This window comes from Urocampus carinirostris, chromosome 3 (genome assembly GCF_059441175.1).
Source record: "Urocampus carinirostris isolate Australia breed hairy pipefish chromosome 3, RoL_Ucar_1.0, whole genome shotgun sequence".
In the NCBI taxonomy this organism is placed as follows: domain Eukaryota; kingdom Metazoa; phylum Chordata; class Actinopteri; order Syngnathiformes; family Syngnathidae; genus Urocampus; species Urocampus carinirostris.
Window position 1 is genome coordinate 39,225,681 of NC_142351.1, and position 26,850 is coordinate 39,252,530.

Genomic DNA, 26,850 nt, shown 5'->3' on the forward strand with positions numbered 1-26,850 from the left:
AAATAACTTAAAGGAAGGGGGGGAATAGAACAAAAAAGAAAAAAATACCAAAATAGAAAAGTAGTGAAAAGCTGAGGAAAAAAAGAAACAAAAGAAAGAGAAAAAAGAAGGAAAAATTTAAAAAAAAAGCCAGAAAAAAAGAAAAGAAAGAAATGTAGAAAAAAAGTAAATAGAGAACAAAATGAAAAAAGTAACAGCTCGGAAAAAATAAACAATGAGATTTTTTTCAAAGGAATTTTTAAAAAAGTAGAAAAAAAACACGGAAAAAAGAAGAAAAAGTTTGTGTTGCATTCAAATAATTTCCAATTATATCAAGTGAATCTTATTGCCAACATTGTACTTCCACTAAAAAATGTGATTAAGTACAGTTCTATATCTTACAACTGACTAAATGAGCCCCCCAAAATTTCAATATTATGCAACAAAATATATCAGGAAATAAAAAGAAATGGATATCTTGTGAAAGAATTGTAAGAAGAAACGACATTTGTAGGCCGTACAACCTTTGCAATAGTACATGAGTCAATTCATTCAAAAGAGAAAAATACATTTTGCATTGCCGGAAACTCAGCAAAATGTAAATAGATGTCAAGTTTTGGACATGTTTAATAATTAAGTATCTTGCCATACTTGGGATTATGGTTGCTCACTGTTGTTTCAAGCGCTGCTCACCAACTTTGTGTGAACGCTCAGACCCGTGGAAAATTAGAGGGAACATTGATCACAAGGAGTCTCAAAAGGATTCCCAGGCCACACAATGTCAACGCCTAATGTGTAGCTTTGTTTTTCAGTACTATGCTTTATTATTCAGCCTACTTTGTAACGTTATTGAGCATATTATTCCATCAAATGTTTATCTTTCAGTTTCAAGACAATAGAGGGCTCCGCGCTTTGTGCTAAAAATAGTAACACGGCTTCGTGCCGCCATCTTGGAAGTCTGTCGTTTACAAGCGGTGATAGCGAGAGGAGCCAATATTTACTCAGTTTGTCTATTTATTTACTCAACTAGCTTCGTTTGTGTACGGATTTTGTCCATCAACACTATGGAAAACTACGTGGAGAGTTTAGACAAGCAAGCACGCGAGCGGTACGCTGCGAAGTTGCATTTTATTGGAAAATTGGATCCCTACAAAATTAAAAACAAGGACTGGAAGTCTGATCCCGATTTGTTGCCGTGTGTGACTTACATCGAACTTGTTAACTATCTTATTGAGCTTTAATCCCCTGATCGTAAACACACTTCGGAAGTCTAAAGAAGCCCTTCCCACCCTTTTCCCCTCGGCTACAACAGCCAACAATAACGCACGTATTCGGCATTACAATGTAGAATCTAACTAGTTCGCTGAACAAGAACAATGAAGTGAAAAATTTTGTGGACTTCCAAAATGGGCGCCAGCAGTGCATTGTGGGTAATCTTAGGACCTCGAAGCACTCTATACAGGTTACTTATACAAGCCTTAAACATACGTTCCATACAAAATATAGCACTGGTTCGACTAACAAACAAATTTAACTTACGAACGATCGTCCGGAACCTATCTCGCTCGTAAGTAGGGCAGCGTCTGTACAGTACTCACTTATGAGACATACAAGAACTGTATCTTGAAGTCTATATTCGAACAATTCCACTCGGTCGTACGGGGTGAGTCGGTCGAGGAGGCCTCGGAACGACTTTGCCAGGGACTGGCTCACTCTCGCCGCCATCAAGGACGCCATCTGGACCTCCAGAAACCTGCTGGTATGGAGGTGCAGGCAGATCCCCCCCGTGGCTGTGCTCCAAATGGCTGCAGATACCATACAATCTGCGAGCGGCGGGCCTAGGACGCAGCCATAAAGAAGACTCGTCTGCACCCACCCGGAGGGGGGAGCCGGAGCTACACTGTGGGAGTCCCGGCAGCAACGGCCTGGGTTGTGGAACCCAGAAGGGAGAGGACCCACGCAGAAGGGAGAGGACCCACACAGAGGACTGGAAGAATGCTGCTTGGGAGGGTGGGATGGCAGAGCTATGCCCTTGCACAATAGTATTGCCTTTTACACGCTGGTTAACTACTGTTAAAAGAAAATAACTCTGAAATTGTTTAATTGATGTTGAAAATGTCAGGAAAAAATGTTAAAACGTCATATCGTCACGTCATATTGTCAGATATAAAAAAATTGTGAATATGCTTGATGGCTGTGTTTTGCTGCTGTTGGTGTCAGTGGATTTGTTCAGACCGAGGACAATCGACTTTGGCCTGGACGGATCTATTGACACTAACAAAGATGTTATATAATGAAATTGTGAATATGTTTGATTTTCGAGAAGGTTTGTTCAAACCTCACTTTGTGTTTGCTGTTAAAAACGTAATATTGGAATATAATATTGTGAATGTGCTTGATTGCTGTTGAGATTGTCATGATTGTTTTCTGTTTTTAGTGTCAATAAATTTGTTCAAACCTCAAAAAAAAAAAAAAAACATCCACACACACAAAATACACTATAAACATGACTAAGGAGAGAAACTCTCGGGCCCCGTCAGAAGAAAAAATAACATAACAACGGTGGACGTCGTAAGCCAATTTTGAATGTCAAGGACGTTGCAGAAACCACGATGACCAACCTGCTCTGTTCAGCACAACTCGGAGCTGCTTGTAAAGAGCGTCCGGTCGTCCATGTTCTCGCTCGGTCTCCTCCTGCTCTTCCTGGAGCTCCACTTTCAAGTTTCCTTCTCTATTTGAGCACATTTTCTCCACGTTTGAAGCTCACACTCGATTATTACCAAGGTACGTGTAAATTATCCATTCGGCTAGAGCGGAAGACGAGGAGGTCTGACCGACTCGAATAACAAATCAAAGTGTCGGGTGGGATTAAAAAGGCAATGAGTACGCAAAGTACATTGCCGAGAAAGGGGGATTCAAAGTGATCCTGCTGTCGAGCTTTAGTATTTGTAGATTGAAAATTGAATATCAGGCAGTTCGGTTTACAGGATCTTTAGGCCAACTTCCCTTTTTAAACACGACCGCAATGTATTGTGGGACATAAAAGCACAGGGGAAGTGTACTTCTTCTTCGAGTTCAACGGCGTTGGTATCCATCACTTTGGTCCATCACTGCCCCCGGTCATTGGTCCTAATAACTAGTTTTTATTTTAATTGGCTTTAGTCATAGATGTTTGATACCACTAACCTATCACTTCATTTAATTTTGCATTATATTATGTTTAAAATGACGTCAAAAGATGTTCATGATACAAGTCAGACTAGATTCAGAAAGCTATTTAGACTACGGTGGCCGGCGTGCTCGTGGTGCTTGATGAAAAGGCGTATTGTTAACACGATGATTTCATTGACGAAAAAACAAAGATCATAATTTAAAGTTTTGACTAAGTAAAGTTACGTAGTGGCTAAGTTTTGATGCAACAGGTTTAATTATCCTTGAAGCTAGCTATTGTCTTCAATTTCGGGCAGCGCCGGCTAAATTATTCTAGCGGTACATTTGTATTATTATTCATTACTATTTTTTTCCAAACTCAATCAGATTAAAATGGAGCAAGCGTTTGATTTTCGAGATGTTGGTGAGATTCATAATTGAAAATGACTGGGTTTTGATTTGTTGAGTATTTAACCAGAAATGTATATTTTTGTCTGATAGATCGCGCTAGAGCTTTCTGGGATAAGGAGAATGTTGATCAGGCTTTTAATATTATGTCGAAGCGTTTGGACCAGTTAAAGGAAGTTCTCAAGGACAACACGGCAACTGACAAAGGTATTTTTCCAATATGGTTTTCCTTAGCATTCGATCTCCTGTCTGATGTTTTCTTCTAATTTTATAGATGTTGTTCAAGCTTTTAAGATATTTCATTGCATGGAGTGGACTGTGTTGTCTCCTGTGGCTGACACTCCGGTTGTTCGTGTTGTTGTTGGTGCAGGTAGGAAGGAAAACTTTGTAAACAATACATTCTCAGTAACTGTTTGAAAATAAATTATAATGTATTCATAATAGGCTCAAAATTGTTTGCAAATTCTGTACATGAGTTCACAAGTAAGCCACTTAAATCATATGTTTAGTTCAATTTGAAAAGTTAAATAGAATTAATTTATAGAATAGGCTTGGGTAAACGATGGCCCGCGGGCAAAATGCACAGACTTTTTGATCGACCTGCCAAACTAAAATCATAAATGTATCTATCAGTCTACCTTGGTCATATCCCTCAAGAGGGGTGAGGAACACATACAATAACAAAGAAACTAAAAGGGAAAAATAGCAAAAACACTCGCAAAAATTTGTACCATGGCCAACCCAAATGCCCAAACACCCAAAAGAGTTAGGCACCTTGGCACCTAAGTTGGTCATGCTTTCGTCCCTCCAAAAGAAACGGGACACAAGAAAGCGGCCATGTCACTCGGGTCAGGGTGACAACAACACACTCTTCTGTTCAACAACAGGGCCCGACAGCTTTCACAGGTTTACCCCTGCCGCATCATACAGGTGCCATGCCCATCCCCTAGAAAGCGCCCAAACATCCCACTATCCTTTTACAACACCTCTCCATTCATTCCCATTACCAACAACAGCTCTAGCTTTCACCAGATTTAGACCTCCTTCCTGCAATGCACTCATAACACCATCCATCCACGTCAATCGCGGCCTTCCTCTTGGTCTCCTTCCATTGACTTCTCTGTAGATCCTCTTCAACATTCGCTCCTCATCCATCCTCTCCATGTGTCCAAACCAACCGAGTACTCTCTTATCAACACAATTGCTCAGTTCCACGACTACTCCAGTTTTGTCTGTCACAATTTCATTTCTCAATCTATCCAATCTTGTCACTCCTAACATAATACTTAAACACTTCATCTCAAAAACATTTAATTTCCTTCTCAAATCTGCGTTCGGGCTCCAAGTCTCTGCTCCATAGAACACAGTCGGCACAATCACACTCTCATACAGTCCCCTCTTAACATCCATACTCATACTCTTGTTGCTCATCACTCTCCTCAGAGCACCCAAAACCTTGCTTCCTTGATTGACTCTGTGCAATACCTCACACTCCATTCCACCAACTGCAGCCAGATCACAACCCAAGTACCTAAAGCTTTCAACTTCTTCCAGCACCTGTCCATGCAACCTTATTTCTAACGCCATGCCCACTCCATCACGTGAACACTTCATCACCTTACTCTTCCCAACATTCACACATAACTTGCGCCTATCACATACTCTTTCAAACTCCATTACCAACCTTCTCAATGTTTCCTCAGAATCAGCCACAAGCACTGTCATCTGCAAACGACAACTGACTTATCTGCCACACCGTTCCACTCTTATTCATTATCTCTACACCTTTGCCAAATACTCTTGCATTCACCTCTCTCACCACGCCATCCAGGTCCACATTAAACAGCCATGGTGACATCACACACCCCTGTCTCACACCAGTCAACACAGGGAACCACTCACTTGTCTCACTCCCTACTCTTACACATGCTCTGCTGTTCACATAAAAACTCTTCAATGCTTCCAACAACTTTCCACCCACTGTATACATTACCATCACTTGCCACAACGCCTCTATATCATCTCTGTCATACGCCTTTTCCAAGTCCATGAAAGCCAAAATCGTAAATAATGATGATAATATAAACCATTGGAAAGAAAGCACTATTGATATATAAAAAACCTCAACTTTTCCGCGTATGTTATCATCGAAAATCCTGTCTAATCTTGTTATGGTTGTGTATTGATTTGTACTTGAATCAATTTTTATTGTCACTTGAAATTACAGGTAAAATCTTGGGCCCCAGATTTTGAACCGGCTTTGGGCATAAAATGTCAATCATTAATTTGTGCGGGGCTTCTTTCTCACTGATTTTTTAAAAAATAATGTCTACTCATCATGTGTCCTATGTTCGTTATTCTTCGTGGAAGATCCGGGCAGCATGCAGGCTGCTGGGTGAGTGTGCTGCTCGAGCTAACCAAATGGGTGCTGCGATGTTCGGCGACAATGTCAATCACAGAAGGCAGGCACGCAGCGGGAAAGAAGGGGTGTGGTCGCCGACGGCCAAAACCACCCTTCCTCCTCACAAATAAAATGTAAAAAAAATCAGGTTTGCTTTTGTCCCGGTCCCTCAAATTAAGGTAATCGGTCGAGCTCGGGCAGATCGGGCATTTATACTAGCGGGCGGAACGGGCCGAGTCGGGCTAGATTTTTTTTAGTCCAGATCTTACCTCTATGTGTAACCCAATATGGCGTCCGCTCAAAAATCCTTGCGACTCTCATAAGCCTCTATTTTAGGAGAATTTGTGATAATTCATCACTGATCATATTTAAATTGATAAACTAACTCCTCTTGCGGAACAATTATAAAGCTTTACTTTTTAGCATAACGATTCAATGTGACGTTTGATGTAAGTAAAAGTAACAAAAAAGGTAAAACAAAGTATTTTTGCCGAGCTCTGCTATTCAGTCAATTTTTGTGTAAATTAAGTGGCATAAAAATACATGAAGATGACAAAATATAGTTATTTTGTCTGGAAACTAGAGCTGTTTACTTACATACCTTTACCGATGTCGAATTAAATGGATTTTGAAGTTTCTTTCATAACATTTTAGTGAATATTGTTTATGATATTAGATGCAGCACTCCAGGATAAATTGTTACAAAATAGTTTGTTAATATAGGCAATATATAATGAAATGAAATGATCTGCATTCATATAGCGCTTTTGAAGTCAATGACTTCCCAAAGCGCTTCACAGTGTGCTTCATATTTCCCAATAACGGCCTTGTATTGCAGCCATGTAAGACGCTAACCTGCTTATTGGGGGTAATTAGCGGTTCAGTGTCTTACCCAAGGACACTTCGACATGTAACATGGACAAGCCGGGATTCGAACTGGGATCCCTTGATCCCAAGACGAGCGCTCTACCCCCTGAGCTACTGTCGCCCCGCAGTTGATGCTTGTAGACTGGCCTAAGATTTAAGAACTCAATGAAAAATAGTTACATTAGCATCAACATTGTGCAGAATAGGAATATATAAACAGAATATGAATATATTTTTTTCTATACATAAACACAATATTTTTTTCAGTCGTGTGTACTTTTTTAGGGTGTTGATGGCTCTGGAAAAGAAACAGAGCTTTTTAGTTTCGTTTTAAGGGACCAGTAGGGCAATAGGTCAAAGAGATGGTGGCTAGGGTGAGGGGAGTCCTAAATATTGTTTGCTTTGTTGCGGTTGTGCAAGCCAACAACGACCTTTTTGACTAGTCAGTGAGCTCCTGATTTTTTTTGGGGCTGTGTTGCCCTGATCATTTGAGTTACAATTAGGGATTCACTCCTGACTTTATGTCCTCACCTAGATAATAAGAAGGAACGCCGCAGCCCTAAAACTACACCATCATCGGCAAATACCAAATATCTGCCACTTCCTTCTCTGCCGTCCATTCAGTTGCCTTACAAGCCACACAATTGCTCTGAGGTAAAGTCAAGCTGATCGTGACCGCAATTCCCCCTCTTCTGAAGCTCCTTTTCTCTCTCTAGGCTTGCTTGCCTTCTTTACAAGGCATCCGTTTGTCTGTTTTGCCATATTGGGCTCAGAACCCCCTGAAGGTCCCGCTGCTGTGCGGTTTCAAAAGGACACTAACAAAAATGCCATCTGACAGTAATGATCGGCGGGAAGACGCTGAAGAAGATGAAAGCCACCGGGGCGTTGTTTACACAGCTCCCTGTGGGCACGGCATTCATAACTACACTGATCTAATGTGCTTCCTGTTGGCCACAGAAAGTTGTGATGTGTTACAGGTATGCTTCTTTATCTCTCCTACATGTAAAACATCTGTCAAATTTCCTGTAATTCCTGTAACAAATTTCTGAGTATTTATAAAAACTGTACACCTCTAGAGTATAGACGCTCCCCCACTTCGACCATTCGACTTACGTAAAACAGTAGATACGAACACTTTTTTCCGGGATGTCGAAAAATATCCGGACATTGATGTAAGTTAGATTTGGTATTGTGTGTACCTTTTTCCGAGTACTGTTGTGCTTCTCTTCGCTGTGAGACGTCACCCAGCATCCACCCTAAAGAAGAAATCCAGCTTCTACTTCCTAGTTCGTGTGTACCCATACTACATGTCCTGTATCCCTAGCGCGCTAAGAACTTTGACGTTATTATTGTTTAATATCTCGTGCATCTATTCAATATGGGTTGTGTACAGTGTAAAGAAGTGGCGAGGCGTTTCTTTTGAAGTGAAAGTGGAATAAGAAAGCTTGATGCGGTCGAGAAATTGGCCGGAATGCTTTTTTTCGGCCACTTTTTACAACGGAGGAAGACCTCTAGAAGTTCAGCTTCCAAAAATACGTTACTTATTTATCTTTAAAGAGCATATTATTTTATGAAATAGATTAATAGGTGGCCGTAGAACAGAGACAGGCCGCAAGGTTTCAAAAACAATGTTTAAAAAAATGGAAATATTAGTGGATGTACATAAAGAAATTGTACTATTTTACACCAATAAGTTACATTTATTGTGAAAAACGAATGGTAAAAAAAAAATTCATTAAACGTAAAACAGTTTAAAAATCCCATACATTCCCTTCCTTCCTTTCTTAGCTTCCTTCCTTCCTTTCTTAACTTCCTTCCTTTCTTACCTTCCTTCCTTTCTCTCGGTTTCTTTTTTCTTCCTTTGAATGTTTGTTTTTTCTTTTTTCTTTCTTTTTTCCTTGTTTGTCTCTTCCTCCCTACCTTTATTCTCCTCTTATTTCTCCTACCTGCGTTCCTTCCTCCCTCCTCATTTCTCTCTATCTTCCTTTATTTTTATCTTTCTCTGTTTTCTTTCTTTCAGGTCAGGTCGCATTATAGCCTTTTTTGACAATTCAAGTGCTAAACATTTAAAAAGAGAGGAACTGGAACACAGTATAAAATTGTATAACGTGTTGTACATTTATTTTCTCTGCATCTCTGGATATTTTTAAATAAAACAAGGGTACACTGGTCTAAAGTTGGCTGAGAAAAAAACAGGTTTCGATAACTTGCACCTTATCTAACATACCAAAATTATTTTTCCATTTTTATTGTGATTGACTCACAAAATACCCATCCGACCATTCCCTCCAGCTGGACCATTTTTCCTTCAACACAGAAGTACAATTAGACCCCGTCACGGCCGAAAGCAGCCATCTCCCTGACATCGACCTGAGTCGGGGATCCGAGCCAACCCTGGTGGAACTGTGCCTGGGACCCGACGATTCCCGTCCGTCAGAATTCCGTTACAGGAAGGAGCGATGGCCACACGGCTGTTTCCTGACCCGGGGCCCCATGTTTGATGCTTTTTGCGAGTGTACGGACGGATGCTTGGACGCGCGACAATGCGCCTGCGTTGCAATGACTGGGGCCGGCAACCATTACAACTATCAGAGACTTCCTGGCCCAGTGGCGTCAGGGTAAGTTTACTTTCCGTAAGTAACATTTTCAATAGTAAGGGACGCATTCAAAGGTACAGAGTTCCCTCGCCATAGTATAGTTTGATCTTTACATCTGCCGTTTTTTTAGATTGTTTTTCTTTTTATTCCGGCAGATTTTTTTGCGTTTCGCTTTTTCTTTGTTCATCGTTTAGGGCATAACAATATTCTGGAATGTGGACAAGTAATCAAAAAATCCAAGGACTAACCCAACCATTGCATTTGGAATACTTGTAGTCAAACGGAGACCTTAATCAGATTTCTGTGTGCGTTCACTTCACTTTCTTTATACAACCAGAATACTGGAAATAGTCTGTTTCTAATCAGACTATTGCCTGCTTGTAAACGTACCAAGTCACAGGAATAAAAAAGAAGAGAATTGAGTTTTCCCGTCAATGATGAAGGAAAAATTTGCTCCACTAATCAATAAAAGAAAAGCTAGTTCATATAATCTGTGTGTTATTTTTAATCACACAATATTTTCATGGAGTATTTTTTGTGCTCATAAAGGACCAAAAAGGTTTTGCAGTGTGTTTTTGTGTTTTGGCAGTTTGTTCGAGTGCGGGCCGTGGTGCAGCTGCAATCGGGCCCAATGTCAGAATCGACTCGTTCAGGGAGGAATCCGAGTCCGTCTTCAGGTTTTCCGGACTGAGCGTTGTGGCTGGGGTGTGCGCTGCTGCGATGACTTGGATGCGGGGACATTTGTATGCATATATGCAGGTGAGACAAGCAGTGCTGGTATACTTACTCAATAGATTAATATTCATTTGAAAGGCACAATTATCTATCTATCTACCCTGGTCATATCCCTCGAGAGGGGTGACCGACAGCAAGACAAACCCATACACAAAAACAAAGAAAATAAAAAAGGGAAAAAGTAGCAAAAGACACAGAGAAATGTTTGGACCATGGCCAACCCAAATGCCCAAACACCCAAACAAGTTAAACACCTCGGCATCGAAGTTGATCATTCTTTCGTCCCTCCGGATGAAACGGGACACAAGAAAGCGGCTATGTCACTCGGGGGAGGGTGACACAATACTCTTCTGTTCAACAGCAGGGCCCGACAGCTTTTACTGGTTTACCACTGCTGCATCATACAGGTGCCCTGCCCATACCTTAGAACGCATCCAAACATCCCACTATCCTAAGAACTCTAGCTTCCACTACATTTAGACCTCTTTCCTCCTGTGCACTCATAACACCATCCATCCACGCCAATCGCGGCCCTCCTCTTGGTCTCCTTCCATTTACTTCTGCTCTGTAGATCCTCTTCAACATTCGCTCCTCATCCATCCTCTCCGTGTGTCCAAACCAACAGAGTACTCTCTTATCCACACAGTTACTCCGTTCCACTACGACTCAAGTTCTGTCCCTCACAATTTCATTTCTCAATCTATCCAATCTAGTCACTTCTAACATACTCCTCAAACACTCCTCAAAAACATTTAATTTCCTTCTCAAATCTGCGTTCAGGGTCCAAGTTTCTGCACACTACAACACAGTCGCCAAAAATTACATCTAGTGTGTTTATACCAGGGTACTACACGACTTTTTTTGCAAAAAGAAGGCATTTTAACCCAAAAATATTTTTCAGAAATCTCACTGATCAAATTTAAAGAACACACTAATCGAAATTAAAGAACAACAACTCTGTTTCAGGTGTATCCTCCTGCAAGAACCAAATTAAACTAAACATATATTTTCCTCTCCATTTTTTTCAACGTGTCAACATTTTTGGAAAAGCGCCAGGGAGACGCTCGACAGTGCTAAAGAGCCGCATTCGGCTCCTGTTGCTGAACCCCGGGTTATGGGTTTGTTCCCCCACCTATAACTAAAGTTTTTTTTAGGTGTAAACACCCTATAAAGGTTAAAATATACAGAATATTTAATTTCCATCCTTAAAGCCCCAATGTGTAATATTTGTGTATTCCTAGGCGTTATCCTGCAAAGGGCTGAAAGACCCATCGAACCTCCACCACCAAAACTGTCCAGAGAGAACCTGCCATCCGACGACGAGGTGGAGGTGGTTACAGAGTGGCTGGCGCCCCCCGTACTGGAGGGGAGCAATTTGCTGGAAAACGCAGAATCCCCAACAACCCACGTCCCAGTTATCCAGAGACCCGCAGAAGTTAACTCAGGTCACTGTAAAGACATGGCGAGAAAGGCCGAGGCATCATCAATCAGTGCTGGCGGCAACAACAGGAGCTTCAAGTCGGAAGACGTTTATTTGCTGGATGCCAGAAAAGAAGGAAACGTGAGCCGCTTTATAAATGTAAGTGCAGTCAACTTTTTTACAAAGTACAGTAGACCCCCCTGATGCGGCATTAATCTGTTGGTGGGCATCTCAAAGTAAAATTGTCGTATCATAGCGTCCCCCGTATGCGTGTCATTTGAGCTTGCAACGTGATTTCCTCTCAAGGCGATGTACTTGCTGCTTTTTTATCAACAAAGTTCTTATCAGGACGCTAAGAGGGGCTGGTTTCATCAAACACCATTAAGAAATACTCAAAATTAAAGCATATATCGAATCATCACACAGTCATATCACCAATCTTTTGATTACATGCTAACACTTTAGCAATTTGAATCGGTATTACTAATGTGGAAATGTATCTAGGTCCGTTATTTTCTTGATAAGACCAAAACTTCGTCATTTGGATGCGCACTTGTGGATGACCGGTGTGCACTTTTGAAGCTGTCCGTTTAGGGGATGTAGAGAGACAATTGTAGTCCTGCCATTAAGGGGGGATTGGTACTCCAATCGACGAGCGGCATAGTTCTTTCTGTACCCTGTCTTTACTTTGCGTCGTTACTTCAATAATCCCAGAGGTCTCAGTCCTTTTTTGGCATCCTTGTATGTAGCTGGAAAGTGGGGACAGGTGGTTCGTATCGGTGCACAAATGTAGCAATGCAGCACTTAACAGCCTCCTTATTTATGATAATTGCACCAATTGTCGGTTGGTTTTGGCCCAACTTTCTCGCGAAGGAGTGAACCAGCAATAGCCAAAGCGCAAAGTAGCCAGGGGTCTCTGTATTTCATGTTGCTGTCATGCAAACCAATAGCAGACAGGCATTTCAGACATGTGTGGTTTTGGGCACATGAATATAATTTGTTGTTAATGTAGTATACTAGGGAAAGTACCGTTAAAAGGGGCAAAAAAAAACTTATTCCACACCAAAAAGTGAAAGTCGTAAGACTGGTATTATGTATCCATTATGTATCCTGTGTGCCTACTGTACAGATTATTTTTACACCAAGTTTTGTCTTACCCGCTGCAGCACAGTTGCAAGCCAAACCTTTTCATTCAGACCGTCTTTACTGACTCGCATGATCCCAACTTCCCCATCATTGCCTTCTTCACTAACAGGTAAGTACACAAGTTTCTCAAGTGAAATCAAAACCTTGTTTGATGTCTGTTATTTTGTTTTTTTTGTGTTAAGATTGGTGAAGGCAGGCACTGAACTGACATGGAATTATTCATCTGACGCGCACATTGTGCCGCTGGCTCAACAACAGGCAGTAAACTGTGTGTGTGGGTCTGATGGCTGCCTGGGACAATTCCTGGAGGAGAATCTTTGTTAAACGTGCGAGTTTCAACACATTTACACTTTTTAGTACATCATTTTCTAATAAAACTTGTGAAAACTTACAAGTTTAGAAGTGACATGCATTCTACAAAAATTGGTCTGCTTCATCCTTTGAGGTTGGTCTGCTTAAAACAAGTAGTTTTTAGGGGGGTTGCTTAAAGACAGTGACCCAGTTTTAGTTTTTTATTTTAACTTTTTTTGCTGGATCAAAACCAATTTTATGTACATTAGACTCCTGGTATGTGGCGTCCAGGACTTTAATATAGTTTTCTGCCTGTTCTTTTAGCACTTTCCGTACTATCAGACATCAACAGTAATAATTAATCAATTATTTTGCGTGCGCATAAACGCAGGAAATTTAAATTTAGACTTTGCGCTACACCTACATTTAAGGATGCAAATTGTGTCTCAAGGCTATTCTCACACTGCAGGGAAATCAGATTTTGTTGCACCAACGCAACCTGTATCCAATTTGTTAATGTTCGTCTGAACGGCACAAATCCAATTTTTTCACACCAGACCCAGGCCACTTTGGCTAGGTTCATTTTACAGAGTTTAATGCTCAATTCCGATTTCTTGGTGAAATATGTTTTTGTGAGATTTTTTACATTTCCAACTAACTGCGACCTGTATGCGACATCATCTCCTATGTGATCACCACAACTGATCTGCATGCGCAAAAAATTGACACGTGACGTCACACACAACGCGCTCATGTTTGCCAAAGAACTCACGGATTCTAACTGCGGATCGTTGCCCCAATTATTTATCTTAACCTCGGTTTCCTTCCTTTGAATGCTGTCAGTGTTGTGTTATTTAAATGTAAATATTGTTAACTACTACTAGGGGATACTGTCGTTTTATCAAGGAGTGCCACTTTTGTTCACACCAGTGACATAAAACAACATACCAGTATTAGGAATCCTGTTGTATGCGATGGGATGTTGGTTGGTCCGTGAGTTACAATATAAGCAAGTGTTCATCTTCCTTGAATGTGTGAAATCATGACACACGCGTGTTTTCGTCCACCACTTCCTCCTATCCGGTCTGCTGCCAATCAATAACGTGCAGGTCGCATGAATGCGCCTTGACCGTTCAGACAGAAGTCACGTTCGAAAAGTTTAGATATGTATTGGATTTAGAACAACATTTGAAAGTGGCCTGGGTCTGGTGTGAAAATAATTTGATGTGTTTGATTCAGATGGACTTTAACAGATAGGTCAGTGCAAAAAAACTGATTTTCCTGAAGTTTGAACCTAGCGTTTCATATCTGGTCCTAAATCCGATACATAACTGATGTTTTGGAATGCGACCTGTGTGAATGGTCAAGGTGACCTGCGTGTCATCAAGAGGCGGGAGGACGCGTGGAAACTCACAACCACGGCGGACAAAATCATGGAGAGCATTCAACGGAAGGAAAACGAGGTTTCTGATTCAATTCATATTTGAGGTAGAATTCTCTTCAGCCCTTGGTTGCACGATCTTCCATGAGTACTTCTATAAGCACTGTGCACATTGCGTGTGACGTCACATGTCGTCTTCTGCACATGTGAGACATGACATTCTCACAGGAAACGCATAAAAGCCTCAGGAGATGGCATACAAGTCGCATTGAGTTGAAAATGTGAACTATGTCAGAAAAACATCGGCTTTCACCCAAAAAACTAAATTGAGCAGTTAGTTTTGCAGTGTGAACTAGAGGATAGTGGCAGGTATGGGTCCCAAGGCTTGCAGTGATGCTAAAGTGAGAAGATAAATCCCGATAACCTTGGAGGAGAATGTGATTATCAAGAAATACAAATAAGGCATACGCATTGCTATCCTTGCTTAGTTGCGTGTGCGCTAACGATAAACAATCAGGTCTATTCTTGAAAATTAGGCCATCAATTATTCTAGGGATGTGACAATTCTCACAAGTTAAATATTTTAGTTGCAGTCTACTGTCCACTCTCCCATCTGCAGCCACCTACTTACTCCACTGTACCAGCTCACACACTAGCGTTTTTCTTTCGTATATATTTTATATCATATGCGTGTATATTCCACACAAGTGTTATTTTTATATATGCATTTAATTTTAATGTTATTAGAATAGAATATGCCTTTATTGTCATTGTTACAACATGGGATATGATGTGACAACGAAATTGGACGACTCCAGTTCCACATTTACAGTGAGGATAAGGAAACAAAGAGACATGTATAGGGACCAGGAGTTTTGAAGGCATACATTTATATCCCGTGCTATATGGTAATTTCACTTTGCACCTCGAAACAGATTAATACCGTATCCTTGGTCTGCTTTCATTACAAATTTTAGTCGTTTTAAAAAGGTGACACATTTTCTTGGATTTGTTTTTGTTAACAATAACCTTAAGTTTTGGCCATTAAAACAAGATTTCAGAGGGCTTTAAAAAATGTGTAGGTGGCACAAAAAAGAAGCAATGTTTTGGCCTTTGGTACCCAAGTGGTGGATCAGTCCACTTTTACCCCAATTTAACTTTGTGTACCATTACTTGTATCTGGTGGTGAATAGACATAAAATAAGAATTTGGCAAGTCATGTAATGCATTTAAATGTTGTTTTCACTGGCACACAGTGCCCAATGTTTGACAATTACACCTCACTGGTTTTAAGTTGACCTGATAAATGGGCTCCAGTGTGAAGCATACATTTGTTCGCAGAAAATAAGAAGTCATGAAATTAGGGGAGCTAATCAATTACAGTATTTTAGATAAGAAATAAATGAATGGAAAACCCCCAAAAAATCATTTATTTTGGAAAGGCAGAATAAAAATAACTGATGCAAAGTCCATCTGTGAGCACATACAGACACAGTCTGAATAGATTAGAAACAAAACAAATCATCAAAACTGCCGACCGTCTCTGAATACAAGGCGGCTGTTTTGTAACGGTATTTCGCTTTTAAAAAATTGGGGCTTAGTGTATATTTATGCTTGGATGGTATTCTTGGCACTAAACGCCACGTAGTAGAGAAAGATTCCCACAAGTGCTGCCACCACCTCTGTGGCAACCCAGGGGCCGTTCCACACACCCTGTAAGCAAAATGGCACAACGTCAGTCACAAAAATTGACAGAAATTCTGCTCAAGTAAAATACTTGTCAAATTGACTCGTCAATTGTAGCAAGACTCACTCTGTGGTCCACGTTGACAGAGAACAGCGGCTCGATGGCATTCACATCTTCGTTGTTTCTCTGGGCCTGTGAGACACAATGTCATTTTGAAATAAAATCGTCTATGTTCTAAATAGCTTAGCAACTGGCACTTACCTTCCGCAGCGCGCTGTAAGACTCCTCATCGAAAAACTTGACCTGGTATGTTCCTGAGCTGGCCTGCTTGTGAGGAAGACTCCAGGAGACCTAGGGGCAAGTCAATGACATTTTAGGATTAGCACGGAGGAGGACTAGCTTTAAGATGGTATGTATGGTACCTAAAATGAGAGGTAAATTACAAAAAAGGTACTGTATTTATTTTCTATGGATCTCATGCTAAATGGAGAAGCAAAAACATGATAATCGTGACTATCAAGAAATATGAAGGAACGCTAAATAATATTACCAATGAACAATTTCGACTATAAAAAATAAGGCGACAAAGGCTTCTAAAGGTATGAAAAACCACCCAAGAGGAAGTTTTCAAATCACTTGAATTTAATAATTTATCATATACATTTACATAACCCATAAGTAGGACTTACTATTAACTTTTTAAAATGTTTTTCATCAGGAGTACTGGGTGTTCGGACCTCATTATTTACATTTATGATAATTTCAACTCAAGAAAACAGATTGTCATTTTCCGGGGGTCTACTGTCTAACAACTGCATAATTTTCTGCACATTTATTTTGAATGCAACAACAATCCATAGCTAAATCTGAAGTCCATCCCTGACCTGATAACAATCAAACAGTGCCATAATAATATCATATTCATCACCTACCTGGTACTTTCCAACATCCTGGCCCCTGGTCACAGGAAACTGTCTTCCATTCACATCAGCATACAGAGTTATGCTCTGCAAGATGTCGAACACGTTAGCAATGGTGAATGCTATATCACTGCATGTGGCTTTGTTGATTAATGTGAATAATGACCTGTGCTCCGTTGGCACAAACAAGGCTGAGCTCCACAATAAACACTGACTCTGCGGAGATGACAGCATCCGAGGTGGTGTAGGCAGATGTAGTGATGGCTGGCTGGGTGCAGCTCTCTCCTGACACAACCACAAAAACTTGCATTGACAGGTTTTTTTTTTTAATCAGCTAAAATAGTAATATGCGTTCACGGTCATGGTGAAAACCTAATTTTCTTTTGGTAAGGTAAAATTGCTCCAAATTAGACTACACGGGTCAGATCTTTGATGCTTAAATGGGCAATTTATATTGTACTGTCTTTGATAGTTTAATAGACTGAGATACAATGTACCAGCATCAAATTAGTCCAGGTGCCCAAAAACTTACAAAATTTGGTGTATGTAGAGATATGTCTCCAAGATGCCTGTCTGCTATTGGTCAACATCATATAAAATGCTTGTCTGTTATTTGTTTGTCACTGCATCAAGAAAAAGATATGATTTTGGCTGAACGCCCTCTCCCGTGCTAGTTAAAGACTTGTTGGCAATAAAATATATTTTCATACTATGTTTATTCGCAATTGGTCCCAAAGTTTGCAGTGATGGAGAGGGGAGAAGCAAGAACATGAGGACTATGAAAACGAAGCGTACAATGATAAAGAAATTCATAAAAGGGACACAAATCATGACACTACCTAAATTACCCGACCGTAACTAATTGACGGGACTGTTATTAGAAATAAGGGCGTGATTAAAGCAAAGAAAAGCTCCAATTCTATTTGATCCGCTGTGGACGTATCCACTCCCTCTTCATCTACTACACTCAACCAGCTCAAGTCACGTCACACCAAATGTTGTTCATTTTATGGATACAGTAAAGTTGTTAAGGCAAACTATTTTTTAATTTTAGAAAGTCTTTCTTTTTGTGAGTACATTGGTGCTGCGTTGTATTTGTAAGGTTTATTAATGGTCTCTTTAAAATAATTGTAGTAATTGTTAATCCAGCACCCGCTATTCGCAAATGTAATATTGAAACCCTAACCTTAGAATTTATTAATGCAGCATCCCGGAAGTATACTGTAATTTGATTTGCGAGATCCCTGGTAGTAATAGAAAAATGCATTTACAATAGCTGAGGTGGAAGCTCACAACTCGTATTCTAAATCATCTTGATCAGAAAAGCGGTACATCGGTAAAAGGAAATTTAAAATGCAAAATCAGAAATAAACGTTCATATGTTCTTTATATATATATATATATATATATATATATTAAATGTATTGAAATCTCGAGATCCCCAAGCCAGTACTGATTTGCTAGCAAACCAGCTACACGACACCTGGAAGCGAGTTAGCCACTCCGCAGGCTGTAATTGCCCATCTTACCTGAGCAGACAGCCACAAGCAGGGCAAAGAATGCAGCAGTTAGTCGCGTCATTGTCGCTTTTTGAGTTTCACTCGTTGGAGCTCAAGTGTTGCTTTGAAAATAGTTCCACAACGATTCCGTACGTTCGGTGAATGGGAATCGTGGAGAGAAAAGGAAGTACACACAAGTCCACATCAGCAAAGCACAGTCGGCCTGCTTGTGCGCATGCGTAGTGGTGACGCCATAGGATATGGACACGTACGTGCGTCCCCACATTGAAAAACATTGTTCAAACCTCACATTGTGCTTGCTGTCAAAAAAGTCATATTGAAATATAATATTGTGAATGTGCTTAATTGCTGTTGAGATTGTCATGATTGTTTTTTCTGTTATTAGTGTCAATAAATTTGTTCAAACCAAAAAAAAAAGATTGTTTTCTGTTATTAGTGTCAATAAATGTGTTCAAACCAAAAATCAATCTACAAGGTAGAAATAAAACCAGTTCGTACGTCTAAATGTTAAATGACTGTCTCAACAAATTAGACGAGGAAAGGAATACAGATAAAATGGGGAGGGGTGGTCGTGATTATTCATGTATTCGCTGGTCCTGCCAATAAGGGGGCAAATTGGTCATCCTGATGTTGTTGACTTTACTAATATCAACTTAAAGTCAAGTTTGAGACTAAATATCTCGAGTCACAGAGCCCAAGGAATATTTTGCAACAAGCTTGCACACTGCACAATACACAAAGAGGTAAGTATTAGTTTCAGGAGCGAGCAGCAGCAAGTCAACTGCAGGAGAGAGAGTGGGAAAGGTGAGAGGAGAGAGAGTGGGAAAGGTGAGATGGCACAACATTCATTTGGACAGGTAACTTAAAATTAGTTTTACCTGGTTATATCAGTATCAGAAATTATTTTCCCCCCATTTTATTAACACTCCACTTATTGAAACATGAATTGTTTGTACATGATTCAATTGTTTGTTTGTTTGTACATGATTCAAATTGAATCTTTTCTTCCGGCGCCGTCACGAATGGCAGCCACTCCAGCAGCTCCCGTGTTATTTTCGATTGTTCTCGATTGTTCTCAGCTCAGGGATGCTGCTGGAAATGTGAATTTCCCTTCGGGGATGAACAAAGTATCTATCTATCTATCTATCTATCTATCTATCTATCTATCTATCTATCTATCTATCTATCTATCTATCTATCTATCTATCTATCTATCTATCTATCTATCTATCTATCTATCTATCTATCTATCTATCTATCTATCTATCTATCTATCTATCTATCTATCTATCTATCTATCTATCTATCTATCTATCTATCTATCTATCTATCTATCTATCTATCTATCTATCTATCTATCTATCTATCTATCTATCTATCTATCTATCTATCTATCTATCTATCTATCTATCTATCTATCTATCTATCTATCTATCTATCTATCTATCTATCTATCTATCTATCTATCTATCTATCTATCTATCTATCTATCTATCTATCTATCTATCTATCTATCTATCTATCTATCTATCTATCTATCTATCTATCTATCTATCTATCTATCTATCTATCTATCTATCTATCTATCTATCTATCTATCTATCTATCTATCTATCTATCTATCTATCTATCTATCTATCTATCTATCTATCTATCTATCTATCTATCTTAAAAGCACCTGGTTGACAGCCAGGCCCAGTTTCACACTTTCATACATTTTATCAACATGCGTGTTTGCTTAAAAATAAAAGTGACTTACATACATTTAAAACAAAACCAATACGTACAAATACAACAGAAATAGTAATCCTCATATTCACAATAAATTTTATACCTCATAAATTAGAATAAGTCTGTACATATTCTTAAATTAGTTTAAAAAATAAATCACAAACTGACGTTATATTCTCTTAGTTTGAAGGGTTCCTTGCCGGAACTGGATGCTGCTAATATCGCAAACTTGCTCCCTTCCCATTTCTGGCTAGCTAGCTACAAGAAGTTAGCCACGCCGGTTCTCTATAGCCAAAAATTAATTGTTATTATAATTTTTTTTACACTCCAACTAAAGCACCACAAAAAACCGGGCAAGATGAATATACGAAATGCCAGGGTGAGCAAAAAGCACGTTGCTTATATTCCGATTAATTTATTTACCGTCATCATGTTAGCTCACGTGCTGCTAACTTCTAGCATTGTGGCCATTGCTGTGTGTTGTTTATGTTTTCATGTTCACGATTTGTGTTGATGATCAATTCATTGAGTTAATTTAATTCAAAGGTAATAAAGTATTTTTTTTTCCTTCCAGCCGGAGGACCTGATGAATATGCAACATTGTAACCTACTCTGTCTGCCAGAAAACTATCAAATGAAATACTACTTCTACCACGGATTAACTTGGCCTCAGGTTGTACACTTTTTCTTCCGTCTTTTTATTATTGAATACATTGTATCTTTTTTTAATACTCGTGTTGCTTATGTTTTAGCTTTCATACATTGCTGAGGATGAAAATGGAAAAATAGTGGGTTATGTGCTAGCAAAAATGTAAGTGTGCTTAAGATTCAGTGACAATAAGATGATCAAAATTTTATCGTCAATTGTAACATGTTTTGTCTTTTTATATAGGGATGAAGATCCAGGTGATGTACCTCATGGACACATCACATCTCTGGTATGTCTGAGCAAAGGCTCCATTTGCAGAACTTTAACAAATAGGGCATGAGGGTAATAATCTGTTTACAAATGAAAATAACGAGGCAAAATACTTGCACAATGTTTAAAGCAACTTTCTATCACCAAACGATGAGCAGTGAGTCAGGCATTTTGAGTAGCAATTCACTGTGGAGGAATTTTGGCCCACTATTTTTTTTCTAAATTGTTTCAAATCTGCCATATTGGAGTTTTCTAGTATGAACTGCCCGTTTAAAGTCACATTATGGCATTTCAATTAGATTTAAATCCTTACTTTGACTTAACCATTCCAGAACCTTTATTTTGTTTTTGTTTTTGAGCAATTTAGAGGTGGAATTGCTGGTGTGTTTTGGATCGTTGGCCTGCTGTATGATCCAAAAGGTTTGAGTTTGAGGGTACAAACTGATGGCCGGACGTTCTCCTTCGGGATCTTCTGGTAAACACCAGAATTCATTATTCCATTAAACTCCGCAAGGTGTCCTGGTCCTGAGTCGGTAAAGCAGCCCTAGATCATCACACTGCCTCCACCATTACTGTTGGCATAATGTTGTTTTGTCAAATACTATGCCATTATTTTCTCTCTTGTAATGAGCTGCACACCATTCAAATACTTCAATTTTCGGCTCCTCATGTCCACAAAATGTTTCTCCAAAAGTTCTTGACAGCACTGATTTTTGCCTGGGAACTCTCCCATGGATGCCTTTTTTGCCAGTATCTTTTTTTATAGTGGAGTCATGAACACTGACCTATACTGAGGCCAGTGAGGCCTGCAGTTCTTTGCATGTTTTCGAGGTCTTTTTGTAACCTGGCTGAGCCTTTGTCACACTCTTAGAGTAATTTTAGTTGTTGAACCACTACAGTTTTCCTACATTTGTGGATAATATCTCTGACAGTGGTTTGCTGGAGCCGTTTAGGTTTAGATATTTTATGTGCCTTAAGAAATTTGGATCAAAATTTCAAAACTGCATTTTGTATTTCTTTGGGTTGTGTCTGTGTGATATTAAGAAAGGTTTGATGATCTGTAGCCATTTGTGAGTGTCTAAAATTCATTAACACAGAAATCAGGAAGGCTTTGAATACTTTTTCACAGCACTGTCCATGGCTAAAATAATCCTTTAATGTCAAGTGAAAGGCGAAAAAAACGTCTATAACCTTGTTGTTTTTTATCTCCCTCTCTGAGATCGGATTGTTGTAAACAGCATTTATAATTATTATGGTTTACCGTTGTCACTAGTCATCAATTAATGCCCAGGAAACCAAAGACACTTCTCAGATTGAATTGAGTCTACTGGCGCCTTTCAGGTGAAGCCAAAATTCCACGATATCCAACAAAATCTGCAGAACCAATTATTTAAAAATGTGCTTTGCACTAAGAAAGCAAAGAGTCAAATGGCGGTATTGAAAGAACACTGCATGAATACATTTATATTTCAATCTGGTTGCTTTACAGGCAGTTAAGCGCTCCCATCGACGTTTGGGCCTGGCTCAAAAGCTGATGGACCAAGCCAGCCGCGCCATGATCGAGAATTTCAACGCCAAATACGTCTCGCTTCACGTACGCAAAAGGTTTCAAGCATTTTTATTGTTCAACTTGTCAGGTTATCCCTGCTTTGCTTTCTAACATGTCTTTGGCTTCATCCTAGCAACCGAGCAGCCCTGCATCTTTACTCCAACACTCTTAAGTTCCAGTAAGTCCATTTGCCTACCGTGTGCTTGTAAATTATTGGCCCGTGATGTAACCCTAATGCGTGGAAGTTATCCACTTGTTGGTTCCCAAAAAACATACAAAGAAAACGAGCCTGTTGTATTGTTGTTGCGCAGGATCAGTGAAGTGGAACCCAAGTATTATGCAGATGGGGAGGATGCGTACGCCATGAAGAGGGACCTGGCCCAAATGGCACATGAGGTATGAACATAATCAGTTTAACACAAAAAAAAAATGTGTGTGTGTACAATCTTAGTCAAAATACATTTAATGATGTATAACAAAGATTATCCCCAACTAATCATTGAAAAAATGTTCTACAATATACATTTTTATTCACCACTCAAAAAATATGCCATTGTTTGTTTATCTTTAACAGTCCAGGATATGAAAAAAAATGTTGCTCTTACCTTTAAAATGGTTTGTGACCCCTGAGTAGAGCTCAGTGCTGCCCCCGTTTTTGACTATGAGGTATTACATTACATGTAACTAAGTTGAGTCTTGTCAGTAATATTTTATTATTCAAACCTATTTTGATGTTTTCTGTTTAGCTGAATTTATTATATATTTTTACTATGAATGTACTGTATTTACCGCATTATAAGGCACACCAGATTAGAAGGCACGAACCCCCCCCCCAAAAAAATATATTTTTCATATTTAAGGTGCAATGAATAATAAGGCGTATTGAACATAAACTACAGTAGGCAAGGCAAGGCAAGTTTATACAAATAAACTTGTATAGCACAATTCATACACAAGGCAATTCAAAGTGCTTTACAGAAATGGCCGACAGGTTAAAAACACACAATAAAAGACATTGAAAATTTAAAATGTGGTTTTTAAAATGCATTAAAACCACAGATAAAACATGATAAAATCAATGACTTAAAATAAGGTAAAAGTGAAGAGTGCAGATAGAACCCTTTCAGTTGTATGCACAGTTGAACAGAGCTGTTTTCAGCCTGGACTTAAACATTGTCAGAGTAGACGCCTGTCTGACGTCATCAGGAAGACTATTCGAGAGTTTAGCTGCATGGAACTGAAACGCAGCTTTACCCTGTTTAGTCCTGGCTCTGAGCACCAGCAGAAGGCCTGTCCCTGATGTTCTCAGGGTCCGAGATGGTTCATATGGGACCAACATGTCACAGATGTACTTTGGTGCTAGACCATGAAGAGACTTATACACCAGCAGAGTTGTTTTAATGTCTATTCTCTAAGCGACAGGAAGCCAGTGCAGAGACTTGAGCACAGGACTAATATGGTCGTACTTCCTGGTTCTAGTCAGGACCCGAGCAGCAGCGTTCTGGATGTTCTGCAGCTGTCTTGCAGCTCGTTTAGAAAGTCCAGTCAGAAGGCCGTTACAGTAGTCTAACCTGCATGGATAAGTTTCTCTAAGTGTGGTTTAGACAGTAAACCTTTGATTCTGGCAATGTTTTTGAGATGGTAAAAAGCAGATGATGTTATGGATTTAATGTGGCTGTTAAAGTTTAGGTCTGAGTCCATTATTACCCCGAGATTTCTAACCTGATTTTTAGCTTTTAAACTAAGTGATTTCAGATGACTGATGACACTTTCTCTGGGTTTTTTTGGAACAAGGACAATCACTTCAGTCTTGTCTGAGTTTAGTTGGAGTAAGAGCTACCGTATTTATGTATGTTCAACCGGTTTTCTCATTTAATACACTTACAGTACATAGTAATATACATTGAGATGGTATGCAATGCATTATTTCAGCCCCAAAAAAAGTCGGTGACCAAAATTGCAAAACGTTGCATGCAAAGGTCGGAGCTTCTAGAGCACTGAAACCTAATCACTATACCACAGATGAGATTTGACTTTTTCTCCATTCTATAATATTCGTTTCTGGCACAGTGAGTATAAATAATGTGATTATGAGATAAACTCTAATGCCTTTATCACAGAAGCACTAGTGATTAAGTGCCAGCACTTTTACCGCCGCAACTTCTGTTCATTTCCAATTGCATTCAATGTTTATCGATTGATCTATCTTTGCACAAACAATGCAAGTATTCCATAAAGCCTCGTTAAGTATTGCACACCTGTAAATACACTATGCATTTTCACTCGTATCCATTCTATTTTTCTGTAAATAGCGCGCACCAGGTATATGGTAGACTTTTGAATTCTTGGCCTATCGGCATTTTTATAGTGCGTCATATAATAGGCCTGCACAATTTTTGAAAAAAAAAAAAACAATTGGGGTTTTTTTTTCAGACCTGTAACGCAATTTCGGTGCCATTTTCCAATTTAAAAGAAAAGTGAATTTTCTGTGCTAGGTTTTCCTTTTGTGAGAACTTGATAATAGGAACATGCAAACTTACCTTGAGATAACATCATTGTGAGTGTACGACTGTAACAAAATAACAACTATACAGTAGATCTAAAAATAACAACAGAATATTAGTTGAATAAATGGTCTTTAATGTCATTATACAATAGTAGAACAGAATTGGAGGGCTCGTCCTTTCATAGTACAAAAGTGATTTTGAGAGCAGCTAGTTAGCAACAATAGCATCGGGTAACCGCGACTTCAGGAAGGTCTCAGCAATGATTGAGATGCAAGAGTCACGAATGTAGTGGTTTCCTACTCCCGGCCATCCATTTCATGGGTGTAATGGAACTGTCGGTCGTGATATACAGGCTCGGCAGGGTTAGCTTGTAAGAAGTTGTTAGCTTAGCCATAGCAGTAGGCTGGGCCTGCAGTTTCGCAATTGCTTTCTCTCCCGATGCTGCCTCAGTTTATTCCCGGACAAGATAACAATCCATGGAGCACCTGCTGGTGTTCACCATTTATTTGTGCTCTTCTGACTTTCTTCATACTCCAGTTTAGTTTATGAATTTCTTGTCAATTTAACAAGCCACTTCGGCTACTAGCTTTTGCGTCGCGCTGTTGTTTGGTGGCCACTTGTGAGCACACCCGCCCACACCAGCTGTTTGACTGACAGCATACACCGGCCTATCACAGTCACACACACACTGCTTACAAACGTTGCCTCGCCTTGATTGGCCTGTGTCGTTCAAACTTGCCGCTGATATGCAGGAGCCATTAAGACACGAACTGTGACAGTTCTGGTTTTCCTAACACTCCATCACTCATAAACATGGAACTATAAATCTTTGAAACAACAAGTGTCTTGCAATTACACGATCGCACTAAATCACATCGCAATATCGATTCAATTTTGGTTAAACGTGCAGCCCTAACTCATTGTCCGTAATTTTTGTTTGTGTTCTCCCTCAGTTGAGAAAGGCCGGTCCCCAGGTGCCTGGTCAGGAAATGCCTCCGACTTCCGGTGACAACGAACGAGAAAATGAACGAGACAGCGGCGGCGAAAGCAAAGAGCTCAGCGAAGTCAGTGAGGCCACAGAGAGCACCGATGTCAAAGATTCCTCTTCGGATTCTCAATGACGCTTCAGATGGATTTTGTTTTTTAAAGAAAGACTTGGAAAATGTCTTTGTAGTCGCCCCGGATTTATGATTTTCTCACAACCATTACACAATAATGAACTTTGACACTATGTCTGCGATACATTCTGGTCTGCCCATGAAATACACAATTATGATACAGTCAAAATGCGCAATAATTTTAATAAACATACTGGGAAACCTTAAAACTTTGTGTCACATTTTTTCTCTTAAGTATGAAATAATTTGCATAAATTCAAATGCACTTCATTAAATTGATGTTTGTAATATCTAATCTAGTGCCTAGTAGTACAAAAAAACCTTTACATTCAGGAAAAAAACATTGATTTGAATACCAATGTCATTTTTTTAAAATAAAAACTCAGGTCCAGAATTTTGTAGTACTTTTAAATCGTGGAAACCCATCCTAGAAGGCGCAGTCATGTTTGTCAGGATCTTGCTGCTATGCTGTGCTCTGTGGCACTGATTTTCGTTTGTGTTAGACATTAGTACCGTCTAGTGGT

At 39.6% G+C, this 26,850-nt stretch overlaps 3 protein-coding genes across 5 annotated transcripts; 2 read left to right on the forward strand and 1 right to left on the reverse strand.

The window, feature by feature from the left end:
• Positions 1-2,585: 2,585 nt before the first annotated feature.
• On the forward strand, positions 2,586-13,109 carry setdb2 (SET domain bifurcated histone lysine methyltransferase 2). 3 transcript variants are annotated; one of them, XM_088331778.1, is made up of 10 exons: positions 2,586-2,763; positions 3,631-3,744; positions 3,812-3,907; positions 7,341-7,459; positions 7,522-7,782; positions 9,098-9,423; positions 9,992-10,161; positions 11,379-11,716; positions 12,724-12,812; positions 12,886-13,109. In XM_088331778.1, the coding sequence occupies exons 1-10, from the start codon at positions 2,592-2,594 to the stop codon at positions 13,025-13,027; spliced, it is 1,827 nt and encodes a 608-aa protein (XP_088187904.1). In that variant the 5' UTR covers positions 2,586-2,591; the 3' UTR covers positions 13,028-13,109. The 3 variants fall into 3 exon arrangements, with proteins under 3 accessions (XP_088187904.1, XP_088187906.1, XP_088187905.1); XM_088331780.1 differs by having other exon boundaries at positions 12,729-12,812; XM_088331779.1 differs by lacking the exon at positions 2,586-2,763 and adding an exon at positions 3,105-3,553.
• Positions 13,110-15,787: 2,678 nt separating this feature from the next.
• Positions 15,788-18,713, reverse strand: ssr4 (signal sequence receptor, delta). Its single transcript, XM_088331773.1, has 6 exons — positions 18,512-18,713; positions 17,149-17,267; positions 16,995-17,069; positions 16,324-16,413; positions 16,189-16,254; positions 15,788-16,088 (listed from the first exon to the last, which is right to left on the reverse strand). Exons 1-6 carry the CDS (start codon positions 18,561-18,563, stop codon positions 15,984-15,986), a joined length of 507 nt encoding a protein of 168 aa, XP_088187899.1. The 5' UTR covers positions 18,564-18,713; the 3' UTR covers positions 15,788-15,983.
• A 1,720-nt stretch (positions 18,714-20,433) lies between these two features.
• On the forward strand, positions 20,434-26,535 carry naa10 (N-alpha-acetyltransferase 10, NatA catalytic subuni). Its single transcript, XM_088329997.1, has 8 exons — positions 20,434-20,612; positions 20,808-20,906; positions 20,986-21,044; positions 21,126-21,171; positions 22,642-22,757; positions 22,835-22,879; positions 23,013-23,097; positions 26,162-26,535. The coding sequence occupies exons 1-8, from the start codon at positions 20,592-20,594 to the stop codon at positions 26,327-26,329; spliced, it is 639 nt and encodes a 212-aa protein (XP_088186123.1). The 5' UTR covers positions 20,434-20,591; the 3' UTR covers positions 26,330-26,535.
• Positions 26,536-26,850: the final 315 nt, after the last annotated feature.